General features: G+C 37.5%; 1 protein-coding gene across 2 annotated transcripts in view; it reads right to left on the bottom strand.

Annotated features, from left to right (window-relative positions):
• Positions 1–17,200, bottom strand: part of ERLIN1 (ER lipid raft associated 1) — a 41,801-nt gene that overhangs the window by 19,791 nt on the left and 4,810 nt on the right. For both annotated transcript variants that reach the window (XM_027528428.1, XM_027528429.1), the window contains 4 exons: positions 14,008–14,054; positions 12,529–12,590; positions 8,839–8,964; positions 6,758–6,831 (listed from right to left, as the gene is read on the bottom strand). In XM_027528428.1, the coding sequence (XP_027384229.1) occupies positions 6,758–6,831; positions 8,839–8,964; positions 12,529–12,590; positions 14,008–14,054 (309 nt within the window). The remainder of the gene's footprint in view (positions 1–6,757; positions 6,832–8,838; positions 8,965–12,528; positions 12,591–14,007; positions 14,055–17,200) is intronic.

Below are 17,200 nucleotides of genomic sequence, written 5' to 3'. Positions count from 1 at the left end.
CAAAAGCCCCTCTGTGTTCCGCTTCTTTTTTGTACAAAAACGCTTTAGTCTCCTGGGCCTGTCCTGTGTTCCAAAGAACAAACTCAAGCAGTCAAGAAACAGTAATTTATAAAACAGGGTCAAGGAATATATATAACAACCTGATGCATATCTGACTCATTCTGCAGGAACTAAGGCCCTCACCCAGGTGGAGGATGGTGACTACATGCTAAGCATGAGCACACAGACCCCCAGATTGGTTGGCACAAGAAGATCGATGATTAATATTTCTGGACTATTAACCAGAAAAAAGTCATGCCTCCTACAACCCTTACCTCAAATGTTGCCTTTAAGAACTTCCCTTAAAGCTGTTGAGGAGTTTGGGTCCTCTGAGCATCAGCTGCCCACTCTCCTTGCTGGATCCTGCAACTAAACTTTTATTTTGCTGCAAACAACAACTGTCAGAGTTTGGCTTTCTGTGCCATGGACACACAGCACTTACATGGTTACATCTATGTGGAAAATCCAGGTTCCGAAGGCTGATTTTTCTGTATTAAGGACTTGACCTCTCAGAAGTGTTTGATTTTACTAGCTAAACGTCCTGTACCACCCTCCACCTGACTGCACGCGTGTGCGCACACATACACACACACACACACCACCTTGCTGATCTGAAGGAACTTTTAATTTCCCTCTGAAAATTGGTTGAACTTTTAAACAACAAGGATTTTAGGCATGAAGCCTTCATTTAGGGCTTTTGAAAGAAAGCTTTTAAAACTTCTAAGCAACAAAGCCTCCCCTCCATAAAAAAGCTAGATCTGTGCATAACTGAGGATGATCATAACTAAATATAAGAATTAGAGTGAAATGGAATAAGAAGCTGGGGACCATGGTAAAAAAAACCTCAATTTTCATGCTGAAAGTTGAAGCATGTGAGGTTATGAAGAACTCAAGGACATATCCAGAAGACAAAGAAAAATTCAGAACCAGAATTGGTTCGAGATGCCCAATTTCCCTATGTGAGTACCAGAAAGACAGGTGACCTCCAGTATGATTCAGAGGGAAGCAATGGCCACGTGTTTTCCTAGTCTTAAAAAGTAGCATGAAATAGAACTGTCTTCTGAAGACTTCTATCTTGCTGTGTGAGGCTGAAGAATGTACTACACACATGTCAATCTTGGGAAATCTCATAATTTTCAAATATGTGAAATATAAGCACCTATTGATATAGAGACCATGAATAATTTGCTTCATAAAGAGATTTAAGAAATAAAATATACCCCAAACAATGGTCAAATACACAAACACACACAGTGAGTGACGAAAGAGAAAAAGGCTGATGAAATGAGTATGTCTATTGAAACTGAACCCTGGGTCATAAGCACATACTTGAAACCAAAAGCCAGCATATAATATAATCATTGCCTTAAATAGCATAGGAAAAAAAAAAATCAAGAATTTTTTCACCACTTCAATTTGCCACAGTAGTTGTTGAAGAAGAAAAAATGCAGGGTTTCCCTAGTGGCTCAGTGGTGAAGAATCTGCCTGACAGTGCAGGAGACACAGGTTTGATCCCTTGGGAAGATTTCACATGTCACAGAGCAACTAAGCCTGTGAGCCACAACTACCGAGCCTGTGCTCTAGAGCCTGGAGCCACAATTCTGAGCCCACATGCTGCAACGGTGAAGCCTGCATGCTCTAGATCCCTTAATCCACAACAAGAGAAGCCATGGCCACGAGAAGCCTGTGCACAGCAACTAGAGAGAAGCACCTGCTTATCATAGCCAGAGAAAGGCCCTCACAGCAACAAAGACCTAGCAAAGTCAAAAAATAAAACTTTTTAAAAAGAAAAGAAAAGATGGGGTACAAATATAGAGAAGAGAAAAATTAAAACACTGAATGTTACAGAGAAGGTTCACTCAACAAGTATTAATTGGGTGCCTAGTCGAACCAAGTACTGTTTGTTTCAACCACTGTGGATACAGCAATAAACAAGGCAAGACTGCGCTCATGGACTTTAAAATTTTAAAAGGACAAAAAGACAGTAAATAACAACAAAAAGCATATAAATAAAATTTCAGACAGTTATTAGTGTTATGTGGAAAATTAAAATACTAGATTGGGAGCAAAGTCAACATTTTCATTTTGGCATAATTACATAGCTTAAAAAATTCTAGAGAAATTCATAAAGTTTTCATCAAGTAAAATAAATAGCTCCAGAGATCTACTGTACAGCATTGTACTTAGAGTCAATAAAATGTACACTAAAAATTCTTTTTGTACACTTAAAATTTTAAGAGGGTAGATCTCAAGTTAAGTATTTTTACCACACCTACACACACACACACAGAGAAATCTAAGGAAATTAACCAAAAACAATTACTAAAGATAGTTTATTCAGCAAATCTGTGGATATACAATAAAGTCATCAAGAATTGTTTGCATTCCTCAATGCTTAAAAATAGACTACACATTTAATAGCATTCAGTTCAGTAGCTCAGTCGTATCCAACTCTTTGAGACCCCATGAATCGTAGCACACCAGGCCTCCCTGTCCATCACCAACTCCCAGAGTTCACTCAAACTCATGTCCATCGAGTTGGTGATGCCATCCAGCCATCCCATCCTCTGTCGTCCTCTTCTCCTCCTGCCCGCAATTCCTCCCAGCATCAGAGTCTTTTCCAATGAGTCAACTCTTCACATGAGGTGGCCAAAGTACTGGAGTTTCAGCTTTAGCATCAGTCCTTCCAATGAACACCCAGGACTGATCTCCTTTAGGATGGACTGGGTGGATCTCCTTTCAGTCCAAGGGACTCTCAAGAGTCTTCTCCAACACCACAGTTCAAAAGCATCAATTCTTTGGTGCTCAGTTTTCTTCACAGTCCAACTCTCACATCCATACGTGACCACTGGAAAAACCATAGCCTTGACTAGACGGACCTTTGTTGGCAAAGTAATATCTCTGCTTTTGAATATGCTGTCTAGGTTGGTCATAACTTTCCTTCCAAGGAGTAAGCGTCTTTTAATTTCATGGCTGCAATCACCATCTGCAGTGGTTTTGGAGCCCCCAAAAATAAAGTCTGACACTGTTTCCACTGTTTCCCCATCTATTTCCTATGAAGTGATGGGACCAGATGTCAATAGCATTAAAGTTCATTAACTTTATGAATATTAATTTAACTTGGTATATGGGTTTCTCACCTGAGTCAGAAATTCTAAAAGAAACAAAAATGATAATATAAATTAAGTCATAGACTATATTCCTAATTTTAAAATGTACAAGCCAATTTAGGTACCTGGTATGCCTTGAAAATATCAGTAATGAAAACTCATCATGTAGAGTTAACTGGCAGAAATATCCAAGGCCATTCTTAAAGACAGGTATCTTATCGGAATTTTTAAAGTGACTAAAAAGTTGAATTATCATAACCATAATGTAACATGTTAAAGATAGGAACAGTGAAAAATAGCCTTTAAGTTTTAAAAATGCATTTCAACTATGTTATGTTATAAAATAATAAGTTATTTTATAACAAGACTAAAGCAACCAAAAAATGGAGATCTTGATCTATCAGTTTAAAAACATGAATATAAAGTGATATTTTTTTCATTCAACAACTTTTAATAAAAACAACAAATAAATATACCTAAGTTTAAAAGATCCTTTTTCCTGCCATGCAGTAGACAAGTAAAAGTGAGAAAACAAGATAGGAGATTACTGCAGAAATTCAGGCAAAAGACAGTACTTGGTTTAAGGAGGTGGCAGAGATGTTTTAGGTGGATTCGGTAGAATCAGCAGGATCCAGGGACTAGATATTAAGGGCAAGAGAGTTGTCAAAGATGCCTCCCATACATTTAGACTGGCCTGAGGCTAAGAGGGAACCATTTACTAACTAGAAGAAAAAAACAGGAGAGCAGCAAATTGGATGGGAAAAGATGAAAGGCTCAGTAACTAATTAAAGAATAGGAAATAGAAAAAGCAATGGAACAGAACAAAGTCCAAAAAACGACTTTACCATATAACAAAATTTAGCATACAATACCATTGGCATTTCAAACAAGGAAGACAGACGGGCATAAATTATTCAATAATTACTGTTGTTAATAATTGGGGGAGGAACTGAGTCCAACCTCACAACTAAAAATGAATTTCAGATGAATTAAAATTTTAAACCTAAAAATACAACATAAAAGTAGAGGAAAAAATGTAATTTCTGATTTTATTTAGATTTTTACATTTTAAAGTTGGTGAAAGACTCTTAAAAGCATGCTGCTGCTGCTAAGTCGCTTCACTCGTGTCTGACTCTGCACGACCCCACAGACAGCAGCCCACCAGGCTCCGCTGTCCCTGGGATTCTCCAGGCAAGAACACTGGAGTGGTTCGCCATCTCCTTCTCCAATGCATGAAAGTGAAAAGTGAAGGAGAGTATTTAAGAGTTACCATAATTAACATACCAAAAATAGTTTAAGTCAATGAGAAAAACAGATAAAAACCAAACAATGAGCAAACATACATCCAAGGATATTCAATAATTAACACAAAATACCATACACATTTTCTCCAACAGGATTTAGAAACATGTATCTACTAATTATTTGGGTACAATCACACAATCGAATGTATAGAAAACAACAGCTCATGAACACTGCTGATGAGAGAGTGCAAGATGCTAAAATTTTTCTGAAATGCAGTTTGGCAATATGTACCAAAAAGTCCCCATACAGGGGATACATTTTGACTCATCAATCCTACAATTAAGAATTTATCCTGGACTTCCCTAGTGGCACAGTGGGAAAGAATCCGCCTGTCAATGCAGGGAACACTGGTTGGATCCCTGGTCTGGGAGATTCCCCATGCTGCAGAGCAATGAGGCCTGGGGGCCACAGCTATTGAGCCCGCGAGCCCTAGAGCCTGTGCTCCACAACAAGAGAAGCCACTGCAATGAGCAGCCCACAAATCGCAACAAAGAGCAGTCCTGGCTCACTGCAACTTAGAAAGGCCTGCAATGAAATGAAGCAGCACAGCTTAGTCATCACAACATGTACATAACAGTAAAAACTGGAAGCCACAGGGATTAAATTAAAAGGTTAAAAGTGATGATGTAGCGAATCTTACTTGTGACTTGAAAAGACACTTACATATTGTTGGTGAACAAAATGGTTAGGGTATGATTCCACTTTAGTCCAACACTGGGGCAAAGAATATGAATAGGCAATTGACAGAGAAGTGCAAATGGACAAAGATTAAATAAAAAGATGTCAACCTCATTAACAATTAATGAAATGCAAATCAAAGAGAGATATTCAATAACTTCACATGTATCCATGCATCAAAAATCAGCATGTCTGACTGCTTCACATGTTGACGAGGTTGTGGAGAAACAAGTATTCACAAATACTGCTGGTAAGAATGTAGATTTATACAGCCACTTTGAAAGATAAATTGTACATACAAGGAGATGTGTCAGGAATATTCACTACACTATTGTTTATTAAAGGCAAATTGGAAACAATAGGGAAATAGTTATGTAATATAAGGCGAGGAACTATAAGGGGTTGTAAAGAAGAATGAGCTAGATCTCCTAATAACAACTTGAGCAGAATGTAAGAATCTGTGACATTCACATTATCTTTAAAATTGAAAAGCTACTCCAGAACAACCAAAAGGGTTTTACAAAGTTAGCTCTGGACATTTCAAGAGACCCTGTAACTTGGGCAGCTTCCCCTCAGGCAGCCAGCAGAGATGACACAGCAAGGGGGAGGACAAGGGAAATAATACCCTCGGACTTGTTTATGAGATTGCTCCTGATCACTCAGAGTGAATGCACAATTCTTACAAGCAGTATGATCTAGAAACTGAGGAAGCATATTAGAGAAGTCATATTCACCACTTCTCCGATAATCCAGATCCAGAGTCACAGCTTTCCAATGTTATTGAGCATGACTACAGTAGAAAAGGCACCTTACAGTGACACCCACAATAACACCTACCCCACACACTGACATCAAACAAGTTTCACAGAATGATACTTAAAACTTACTACAAGCCATGTGCCCGGGTTTCTTTTCCTGTTCAATTCCATTTTATTTAAAGGCTAGTCATAACCCACTAAAACTGATTTTAGAACCTAATAATGGATTTCAACCCACTCTGAAAAAATACTGATCCAAAAAGCAGTTTTTCTCACTATTCTATCTCCCAATGCCACTGCCACCATCACACCACCACTGAAGTCATCTGTTACCTTGCTTTTACTCAGGTCATTCCATCCACTTCCTTATTCCTTTCCCTCATATAAATCCTAGTAATTCTTCTAGACCTATCAAAATTCCAAGCCAGTCATTTCCAGGCAGACTTTCTTGAAATGTTCTTTTAACTCTTAGAGCAACAGTCATCCAGTCAATTCATCTGTCAATGAATACTTAGGGGTATCTACTTTGTCTGGAATTATTGTTCGAATTTTATACTTGAAATTCTTTTTCATAATCTTACTGATGCCAAGGATCAGTCTTACACTGACTTAACACCATTACTGTATCTTAATAATGCCTCACACATAGCAGTATACAGATTTTATTTCCTGCAAGAACCTCAGTTTATCTGTTCCAAGAGTTCAGAAAAAATTCTACCCATAACCTAAAGTTAAACTGAGAAAGATAGACTATAAATTACCAAAGCACTTCAGTTAAATAACTGCTGAATAAACAGTCCTATTCAAGGACGATTAAATTCAAAGCTCTCAGAACTCCCAAAGAATTTCCCTAGGAGAAGGGCTTACCTGTATGGTGAGGCCTGGGGCCATGATGTTTAAATCTTTCTGCAGAGCTTGCTTGAGGTTTTCGTCTATTTGATCTGTTTTTGAAGCCAAGAACAAGAGCTCTATGACACTCAAAAAAAGTCTTAATGCTGTGCTAGCACTAAAACAAAATCCTTATTAGATCTAAAGTTTCCATGGTATTATTCTTTTATAGAGCTTGAACCATGTCACACACATATGAAAACAAATAAATATATATATAAATGAGAAAAAGTGTGAGGAATTATTGGACAAAGAAATTGAGGAAAGATGATAAGCAGCCATTGATGTTTATCCAATAAGTGGAGGATCTAGGTTTCTAATGTCTTAATTCAGTATTGTGACTTAATATGTGTCTCAATTCTCTAAAAAAATAAATTTCTATCTTTAGTCAATCTTTATCCAAATTCTCAAATAACTAAATTTCATTTCTATGGAACTCAGCTGATTATTTTAGATTTAGAAAGAGAGAGGGAGGGGGAAAGTTCTTAGAGCATACAAGAATAAAGATATCACTTCACCTGAATTGATAATTCACAAATTTTTCTATCCACCTCGTCAGTACTTTCCCCATTATTAAATAGCCAGAAATGTGACAAATAAGAAAAGGCAAAATTTTCTCAAACATCATTCCAATAGTTCGTAATCATCAAAGAGGAATCAACTGATAGATTTCTACACTGATAAACCATTTCTATATCTGCCTCTAAGAAATTCACTAATAATTCCAGAAGAGAGAAGTAGGCAGCCAATAGCAGCAACCTAACCCCTGGCCAGAACTTTCACTATCACAAATGAAATGTAACTTGTACATAAGAGAATTAACATAGCAAGCCTGAAAACTACTATCCGAGAAAGGCCTATTCGCAATTTGGTCTCTGACTGTCACCTGGGGTTGTGGTTTTGGAGAGCATTTCATTTCCACAATCCCCAGGACTGGGAAGAATGACTTCACTGTGCCTAAATTGTTTATTCAAACTATGTATTTTATGCTGAGCATCTACTTTTCTTCTGGAATATTGGTATTGATACATGCTAGGCAGAGGGTACCTACATGAACAACTTCCAGAAAAAATTCTGGGCAGAAAATCTCTAATGAACTTCTCCAGCAAACATCTAACATGTGTTGTCACATTTCAAAGCTGGAGTAATCAAGTGTATCCTGCGTGACTCCACTGGAGAAGACTCTTGCAAGCTTGTGCCTGATTTTCTTCAGACTTCACCATGTGCCTTTTCCTTTTGCGATTTTGCTCTGTATCTTTTTGCTGTAGTACATCTCAGCTGTGAGTATAATTATATGGAGTCCTGCTAGTCCTCATCAAACGTGGAGGTGAGTCTTGGGAAACTGCAAGACCCAGGTTCTAAATTCCCCAAATTATCTATTAAAATAGCAACAAAGCTTGGCTTCCCTGGTAGCTCAGCTGGTAAAGAATCCACCTGCAACGCAGGAGACCCTGTTTCGATTTCTGGGTCAGGAAGATGCTCTGGAGAAGGGACAGGCTACCCACAGCAGTATTCTTAGGCTTCCCTGGTGGTTCAGATGGTAAAGAATCTGCTTGCACTGTAGGAAACACAAATTTGATCCCCGGGTTGGGAAGATCCCCTGGAGGAGGGCATGGCAACCCACTCCAGTACTCTTGCTTGGAGAATTCCATGGACAGAGAAGCCCACCGGGCTACAGTCCATGGGGCCCCACAGAGTCGGACGTAACTGAAGAGACTGAGAGCGCACAAGCAAAGCTAGTTTTTAGTAAATTATCATGGCATAAATAGAATATTGTTAAGAAATGAATCTTTTTCCAATCTGTACCAAGTTATACACTATACATTTCAGAAAATGGTTATCATTCTTAAAGTATCTTAAGTAACAATTTGCTTAATTTAAGCAATTTTAGCAAAGAAATTTTAAACTTAAGATAAAGAATATTTTAAACACAACTGCTCTATTATAAATTCAGAAGAAATGCACAAATAACACATTATTAATATTATTATAGCCTTCACAAACAAGTTGAACAAGATTTCTAATTGGTTATTCATATATTTAAAACAAATAAGACTCACCAAACAATTCAATGTAAACTTCTTGAAGTGTATGGGCACTGCAAAACTGGTTCAGTTCATGGTGGATTTTATTGAAGATTAAGGTCTTGTCATAATCTGCAGTGTAGTTCTTCACGATATCAAACACTGGAAGAAAGGTACAATTCATGTTTACCTGTGTATCCTCTAATTCAGCCAAGGAAAAAGTTAGTTATAAAATATACACAAGAAGTGCCAATGAAACAGCGAAAACATGGAACACAACTCTAAGCCTTGGTGTGTTCCTTAACATGCTTAATATTCCACATATTACTGCATTTGCAATTCTAGTAAGCAAACTTTGAGTTCCATACTAAGGAGAGTATATATTATCTTGAAGGTAATAAGGAACTGTCAAAGTTTTTGAGCAAGGGCATGACACTATCAGACTGTACTTTGGCAGCAGAGTGAAAAATGAACTGTAAGGCATAGAAATCAGAGGCAGGGAAAGTATAAAGAAGCAATGATTGAAAAGCCAAAGTTTAGATAAACAGAACCTGAACTAACTGAGGAACAGTGGAAATGAAAGAGGGAAGTAGCTCCAAAAGGCCATTTTCAAAAAGGCAGTTTTCAAAGGTTGGGGGAAAAAAAAAGATGCTAGGCTAGAAGGGAAGGAAGCTAACATTTCTGGGCCAGGCTTTATGTCTGGCAATTTATATACTTCCTTAACACACAATTCTCACAAAAAATCTAATTTTGCATAGTATAAAACTGAGAAACAGAATTTCAGAAATGTGCCTAAGGGAATATATTATACCATGCCAGAACCTATGCCCTTATTAAAACATGCTGCTTTCTCCCTTCAAATCCAAGACGTGCTCTACTGGCCTTCCTATGGAGAAAACTAGAACTAGACTGCAAATCACAAACAGGTCATCAAATAACACTCGGTGACTAATTCATTCTCTTGGTCATTTACAAATGAGTCAGTGATGCAACAGTTTCGTCTTTATCTCTCGCCAGAAAACAAGCAATATCTCCCCTTCTTCTGTTTTTTTTCAATCATAGTCCATTCCACTGATCTGTGACCAGGGGAAATGAGAAAGTGAAGTCAAGTGAAAGTGTTAAGTTGCTTAGTCATGTCTGATTTTTTGTGACCCCATGGACTATAGCCCTCCAGACTCCTCTGTTCATGGAATTTTCCAAGCAAGAATACTGGAGTGGGGTGCCATTCCCTTCTACAGGGGATATTCCCAACCCAGGAATTGAACCCGAGTCTCCTGCATTGCAGGCAGATTCTTTACCATCTGAGCCTCCAGGAACACCCTTGTGACCAGGGAAACTAGATTATAAAAGACAGGAAAATACTTAGTTGCTGAAAAATATAATCCAAATCCACCTTATAGTAACACAGCTTGCTCTCTGTTTTGAAATTCTTTTGCTATTTGTGCCTGTACCAGTGACATGAAATTCAGCAAGACCTTACATTCCTCTCTCTCTCTCTCTCTCTCTCTCTCTCTATATATATATATATATTTTTTTTTTTAGGTCAGTATCATGCCTTCTCAAGTGGGAAAAACAAACAAACAAACCCTTAAGGCAAAGATCTAACTTCATGGTTTTGAATTGTTTTTGCTGAACACAGTATCCTGATATTGTATGTGTGCAAATTTTAGTAATAAGGATAATTATTAATAAGTAATACTTAGTAAGGAAAAGTATTACTACTTACTAATAAATAATAAGGATAATAAAATGACAGATTTTTAAAAAATTTATTACAGTATAGTTGATTTATAATGTATTAATTTCTACTATACAGCAAAGTGATTCAGTTATACATATATACACATTCTTTTTCATGTTTTCTTTCATTATGATTTATCACATGATAGTGAATATAGTTCCCTGTGCTGTACAGTGGGGTCATGCTGCTTATCCATCCTTTATGTAACAGTTTGCACCTGCTAATTCCAAACTCCCGATCCACCCTCCCCCAAGGCAACCATAAATCTGTTGTTTCATAATTTGTGTCATATTTTAGATTTCACATGTAATTGGTATCATACCATTATCTGCCTTTCTGACTTTACTTAGTATGATAATTTCTAATCCATCCATGCTGCTGCAAATTGGCATTACATCATTCTTTTTTATGCTGCATAGTATTCTATTATATGCATGTACCACATCTTTTTTAATCCATTCATCTGTCGATGGACATTTAGGTTGTTTCCATGTCTTGGCTATAGTCAATGGTGCTACAATGAACAATGGGGCATGTATCTTTTCAAATTATAATTTGTCTACGTACATGCCCAGGAGTAGGATTGCTGGATCATATGACAGCTTTATTTCTGGTCTTTTGAGAAATCTCCATATTGTTTTCCATTGTGGCTGCACAGATTTACATTCCTACCAACAGCATAGGAGGGTTTCCTTTTCTCTACGCCCTCTTCAGCATTTGTTATTTATAAGACTTTTAAACGATGGCCATTCTGATCAGTGTGAGGTGCTACCTCATTGTAGTTTTGATTGGCAGTTCTCTAATAATTAGTGATGTTGAGCATCTTTTCACGTGCCTATTGAGCATCTGCATGTCTTTTTTTGGAGAAATACTTACATAGGTTTTCTGAAAACAGCAGATCTTTTGATTCAAAGTAAGGTCTCAAAGAGACCCATGTATACCCCTGGTCATAGCAGCATTATTCATAATAGCTAAAACATGGAAGTAACCTAAGTGTCCATCAACGGATGAATGGATACAGTGGAATATTATTCAGCCTTAAAAAGAAAGGAAATTCTGACACACTGCAACGTAGATGAACCCTGAAGACATTATGTTAAGTGTTAAATAAGCCAGTACAAAAAGACAAACACTGTATGATTCCATTTATGAGGTACCTAGAGTAGTCAAACTCAGAGAGAGAGAAAGTACACAGAAATGTCAGAAAGACAGAAACAGTGGTTGCCAGGGGCTGGGAGAGGGGGCGGATGGGAAGTTACTGTTTAATGGGTAGAAAGTTTCAGTTTTACAAGATGAAAACGAGTTATAGAGATGGATGTTGGTGATGACTGCATAACAATGTGAATGTATTTAATGCCCACTGAATATTTAAAAGTGGTAAAGATGGCAAATTCTGTTATATGTATTTTATCAAAATAAAAAAAATTGGGAAAAAAAATCAAACATTAAAAAGAAGGCCAATCTTACTTCAGAAATTCTCATTCAGTTTTTTATTTGAACAGTACTCCATCTCTGGGGGTTTTCATCTATTACCAAGAAAATGTTTTCCCCACACTGAGGACTTTCAGATTGCAAGTTAGCAAATCTCAGCTAAAAAAGATTTTTTGGTGGTCACAAATCAATGTGGTCAAGGAACTGATCAGTTATAGACTTTTAATGTGTAAGGAAATTATTTTTCATCCTGATTGGGTGAAATCCCACTTTCTAGGAATTCTAGAAATAATCAATGACTATCTTGCTAAATACACTCAGCTCAGAGTATCCCATACAGTTGCAGAAAGTCAACTCTGTCCAGGATTTGTGACCTATCACTATCACCATTCCCTACGAATGGAAAATATTCCAATGATTATTTTATATATAGAGAGATCAGAAATGAATGAAGTCATAAAACTTTCCTTAGGGAATCTCTTCTTCTTCTCCAGGGACTCTCTCAGTGACAGACACTCTGAGTATAACTCTAACAGAATAGATGGGTACCATACCTGCACAAGGGGCCAACATATTAACCACTTCTATTCGGTCAATATAGATCATGACCCCACCACTAAAAACAGAGAAATGGAAAAACGTGAGCCAAATACAAATTGTTAGAGTCCCATATTAATCCCACATCAGCCAACAAATCCCACGTGACAGAAATTTAGAAGTAAAATCTAAAGATACACTACTGATTAAAACGACCTCATTAATCACTACTCAAATGACCCCTATACACACTCACCTGGCTCCTCTCATAACCAAAGGCTCTCCTTCGTAAACGCTGTTATCAGATGAGCTCACAGGAAGACCAGACCTAAAACCTAGAGCTGCTTAGCACTCTGCCCTTATTAACTGAAGCCAACAGCTAAAGCAGTGCATTCCTCAAACTTCTCCAACAAGGAACCAGATAAAATGGTTTCCCAAGAGGTAGAGGTCAGCCATGAACTGAAATTCTTTTGATTTCCTGCCCTATCTTAATCTACTTTTCATCTGTATTTATTCTAATATGAAACAAAGAATTTTCCCCCAAAACATGAAGTAAAACTGACACTCCAGAAAGACAGCTCTTGTTAATTAATGGTTTCCTATACTTCCTGGCCTACCAGCACACATCCTGAAGGACATGTGAACCTCAGTTTAAGATACTTGAAGTTAAGAGATTTTGAAACTATACAATTAAGCCCTTCTATCAACTTACAATAACATTTTTTTCTGATAAAAAAAAAAAAAAAAAACATAATACCTGCTCACAGGCAAAAAATCTGACAAACATAGGAAAGCATGAAGATAAAAATAAAATTTACCCAACATCTCATCAGCTGCCAATTTTGAGTCATCTCTGAAGGGAATCCATAAAAGAGAGTTACAGACAGACCTAGAGAACTTGGTATCAAGTAACTTAAAACAGAGAGAATCTGCTCCCTTTTTAAGAGCATTCCTGTCCTTCCACAGATGTCAAAGCCTCTTTTATAGGCTTTAAAAGTGATATATTAGTCATTTAAAATACAGAATTTAAAACATACTTTGAGCTTTATACTCTTCCTTTTATACAATGCAATGTACTGATTATACTCTTTGGGCCTTGCCTTTCTTTCCTGCCCCAAAACTCTTTAGGACAGTGATTTTCTAAATATGGTCTTTGGACCAGCAGTCTTAGCTTCACCTGGGAACTTTTGCTAGCAATGCAAATTCTTGGGTCTCATTCCAGACCTACTAAATCAGAAACTCTAAATTAGATGGCATTTAATACTATACTTGATATGGTGAGCTAATTCCATTTTAAACTGTTACTATCAGTTTAAAATGACTCCTAAGATGGAAAGCTCCTATTTGGAGGCAGGGCTTTTCTCAAATAATGCTCAGAAGATAAATTCCCCTCGGTTACTATCACGCCTATCTGAAAGATGTTTAAGAGACTACAGCTTATGAACAGAAACTACATCTGAATCAAAGGGACAATGGTAAGCAAGGGGAATGCTTACCTTGTTCCACAAGGCACATTTTTAACTTCATCAGTTTGTAGTGTTGTCTGGGGAGGAAAAAATATCTCATCAATACTCAGCACACATATCATCAAGGAACCACTAGTGCTAAAGGAAAATCTCTACAGAACTGCTAAGAGATAAGTACAAGAGAACTCCATTACAATTTTAGCCCCCTAAATTTCTTTTTGTATCCTCGTTGTTCAGTTGCTAAGTTGTGTCTGACTCGTTGCAATCCCATGGACCTCAGCATGCAAGGCTTTCCTGTTCTACACTCTCTCGGAGTTTGCTCAAACTCATGTCCATTGAGTCAGTGATGCCATCCAACCGTTTCATCCTGTCATCCCCTTCTCCATCTGCCCTCAATCGTTCCCAGCATCAGGGTCTTTTTCAATGAGTCAGCTCTTTGTATCAGGTGGCCAAAATATTGGAGCTTCAGCATCAGTCCTTCCAATGAATATTCAGGGTTGACTTCTTACAGGATTGGTTTGATCTCCTTGCTGTCCAAGGACTCTCAAGAGTCTTTTCCAGCACCACAGTTCAAAAGCATCAATTCTTCAGCACTCAACCTTCTTTATGGTTCATCTCTCACATCCATGTGTGACTAGAAAAACCGTAACTTTGACTATATGGATCTTTGCTGGCAAAGTGATGTCTCTGCTTTCTAACACGCTGCCTAGGCTTGTCATAGATTTTTGTATCCGAACAGACATAAAAGACTAGAGACAAAATATTTTATAGTTAATGTTTGAGTCAAGACGCACCAGGAAAAGTTTCAATGTTCAATCTCTCACTCAGAGTCCTTTATTTGCCTGGGGTTGGCCTGGGATTGCAAACTACATGGAATACCCACGAGGATACTACTGCTAGGACTTGTTTTTTGAACTCTGATTCCACTCCTAATATTAATGTTTACAATGAAGGTAAAAGATTACTATTATATGCATACAAGTAGGCCTTTGAACTCAACAGCAACCTCTTCCTCCGAAACGGTAGGCAGTATTTTAGGTCAGGTCCTAGTGATCGCTCAGATGGTCTATTCAATTTCCTTTTTAATAGAACTGCCACCATCAGCAGTGCTTCCTCCTAGTGAACCAACAATATGGTACTTAATTACTCTACCCCTGTCATAACTTGATTTGGATCCGGAATGACTCCCTATTGCACTGGAAGGCATCCAGCAGGTGAGCACATAATGAGTGTATCCTGGACACAATGCACTGTATTAAGCCCACAGCAACAGAGTACTTGACAGAATACAAAGGAGAAAGGAAGCATGGCCCCTGTTCCCAAAGAGCTCACAATCCAACACAGGAGAGAAAATCATTACGAAGCAATCCATAACAGATACAAATTAGGTATTAACTGGCAGAGTTAAATAACCAGTCACACAAACTGTGTGTATAGGTTTCAGGATGCAGTTGGCTTGCCTGGAGTAGGAAGGGCAATATAGATGAGGTGAGGCTCTGAGAAGAGAACATGATGATGTTAGGGAGAGGGCCTTGAATATTGGCTGGAGGGGAGGGGGGGAGGTTGTGCTCTCCCTAATCCATCCATCCTATAAACAGCCACAAAATGAACCTTTCAAAAATATGACTTTTTCTTCATTCCTTTGCTTATGTGTGATATGGTTCTCATTATCTACCACATCCGCAGGCAAGACCACCAGCTGGGAAGCTTAAGTAGTAATTTATTTAGATTAACATAGAAAAGGCCATGGAAACTGAAAGCTGTCAACCCAGGAGACTTAACAGAGGAGTTTGATAACTAGTCGCATATAAAATTCCAGGAGAGAGAAGAATAGACTATGAATTTTGGGGTTAAAAGGTTGATAATAAACATTAGTGACAGGTTCTGAGTAGAGAGAGGGAAGTTGATAAGAAAGGTGAGCTCAGTTTATTCCCTTCAAAACATTAACCAAATTCAACTTCCATATCAACTTTACATATACATTTCTATCTAAATCTAAAGGATAGACTTCAATTTTCAAACCAAGAACCAGCAAAGAGTTCAAAGGTTAAATCTTCAATTTAACATCCTATTTTCATGTACTTTTTTACTTCTTTTATATTATCTCAAAAATCATTTTCCCAGTATAAATATTTTAAAAGTCTTTGGTTGTGTTATATATATTTTAAAGGCTAAAAGTCTTCATATTTTTCTAAACATTTTTTTTCTTACATCATATATGGGGATATCACATTTCCCCAAGATGCTTCTTAAATATTCCTATCAAATGCCAAATCTGTTAAGCCATTTGTTTATATAAGCTATGTCCTCTAATGTGTTCCAAAAACTCCTAAAAATAAGTTTCTGCATCTCATTCCTATGAAAACAACTTCTTAAGAGGGTTTTATTAATATAATTCTTTACTAGAACATTGCTGTTTTACATATAAAGACCATTTCCATTTAGTCAAACTGACTCCAACATTTAATATTTTGTAGATACAAAGTACATTAGTTCACAAAAATCTTTTTACAAATTTCATTTTCATTTCTTATGATAGTTTATCACTCTATATGTGAATGTGTGTATATATAAAATATTTGTATGTAAATACATACACACATCCTGTATTTATCTCTTTTATATAAAAGAGTCATCAGTATGACTCAACATACTAATCTCCAAGAAGGCAGAGACAGACATGTCTGGCACTGAACAAAATCTAAAAAAAAGCCCCTGATCTCTAAGCGTCTGATGACGCCATTGACAACATCACTATAGAACATTTAAGCTGTTGGCTGTGGCTATTGTTCAATCGCTAAGTCATATCTGACTCTTTGCGACTCCATGGACTGCAGCACGCCAGGCTTCCCTGTCCTTTACTATCTCCTGGAGTTTGCTCAAATTGAGTCAGTAATGCTATTTAACCATCTCATCCTGTTGCCCTCTTCTTGTGAGGCCTTCAATCTTTCCTAGCATCAGAGTCTTTTCAAATGAGTTGTCTCTTCGCATCACGTGGCCCATGTCGAAGTTGCAGCATCAGTCCTTCCAACGAATATTCAGGGTTGATTTCTTTTAGGATTGATTGGTTTGATCTCTCCTTCCAGTCCAAGGAACTCTCAAGAGTCTTCCCCAGCACCATAATTCGAAAGCATCAATTCTTCAGGCACTCAGCCTTCCATATGGTCCAATTCTCACATCCATACATGATTAACTGAAAAACCACAGCTTTGACTATATAAAG

The sequence above is a fragment of the Bos indicus x Bos taurus genome, chromosome 26 (assembly GCF_003369695.1).
Source record: "Bos indicus x Bos taurus breed Angus x Brahman F1 hybrid chromosome 26, Bos_hybrid_MaternalHap_v2.0, whole genome shotgun sequence".
NCBI classification, from domain to species: domain Eukaryota; kingdom Metazoa; phylum Chordata; class Mammalia; order Artiodactyla; family Bovidae; genus Bos; species Bos indicus x Bos taurus.
This window is presented reverse-complemented; position numbering and strand designations above follow the sequence as displayed.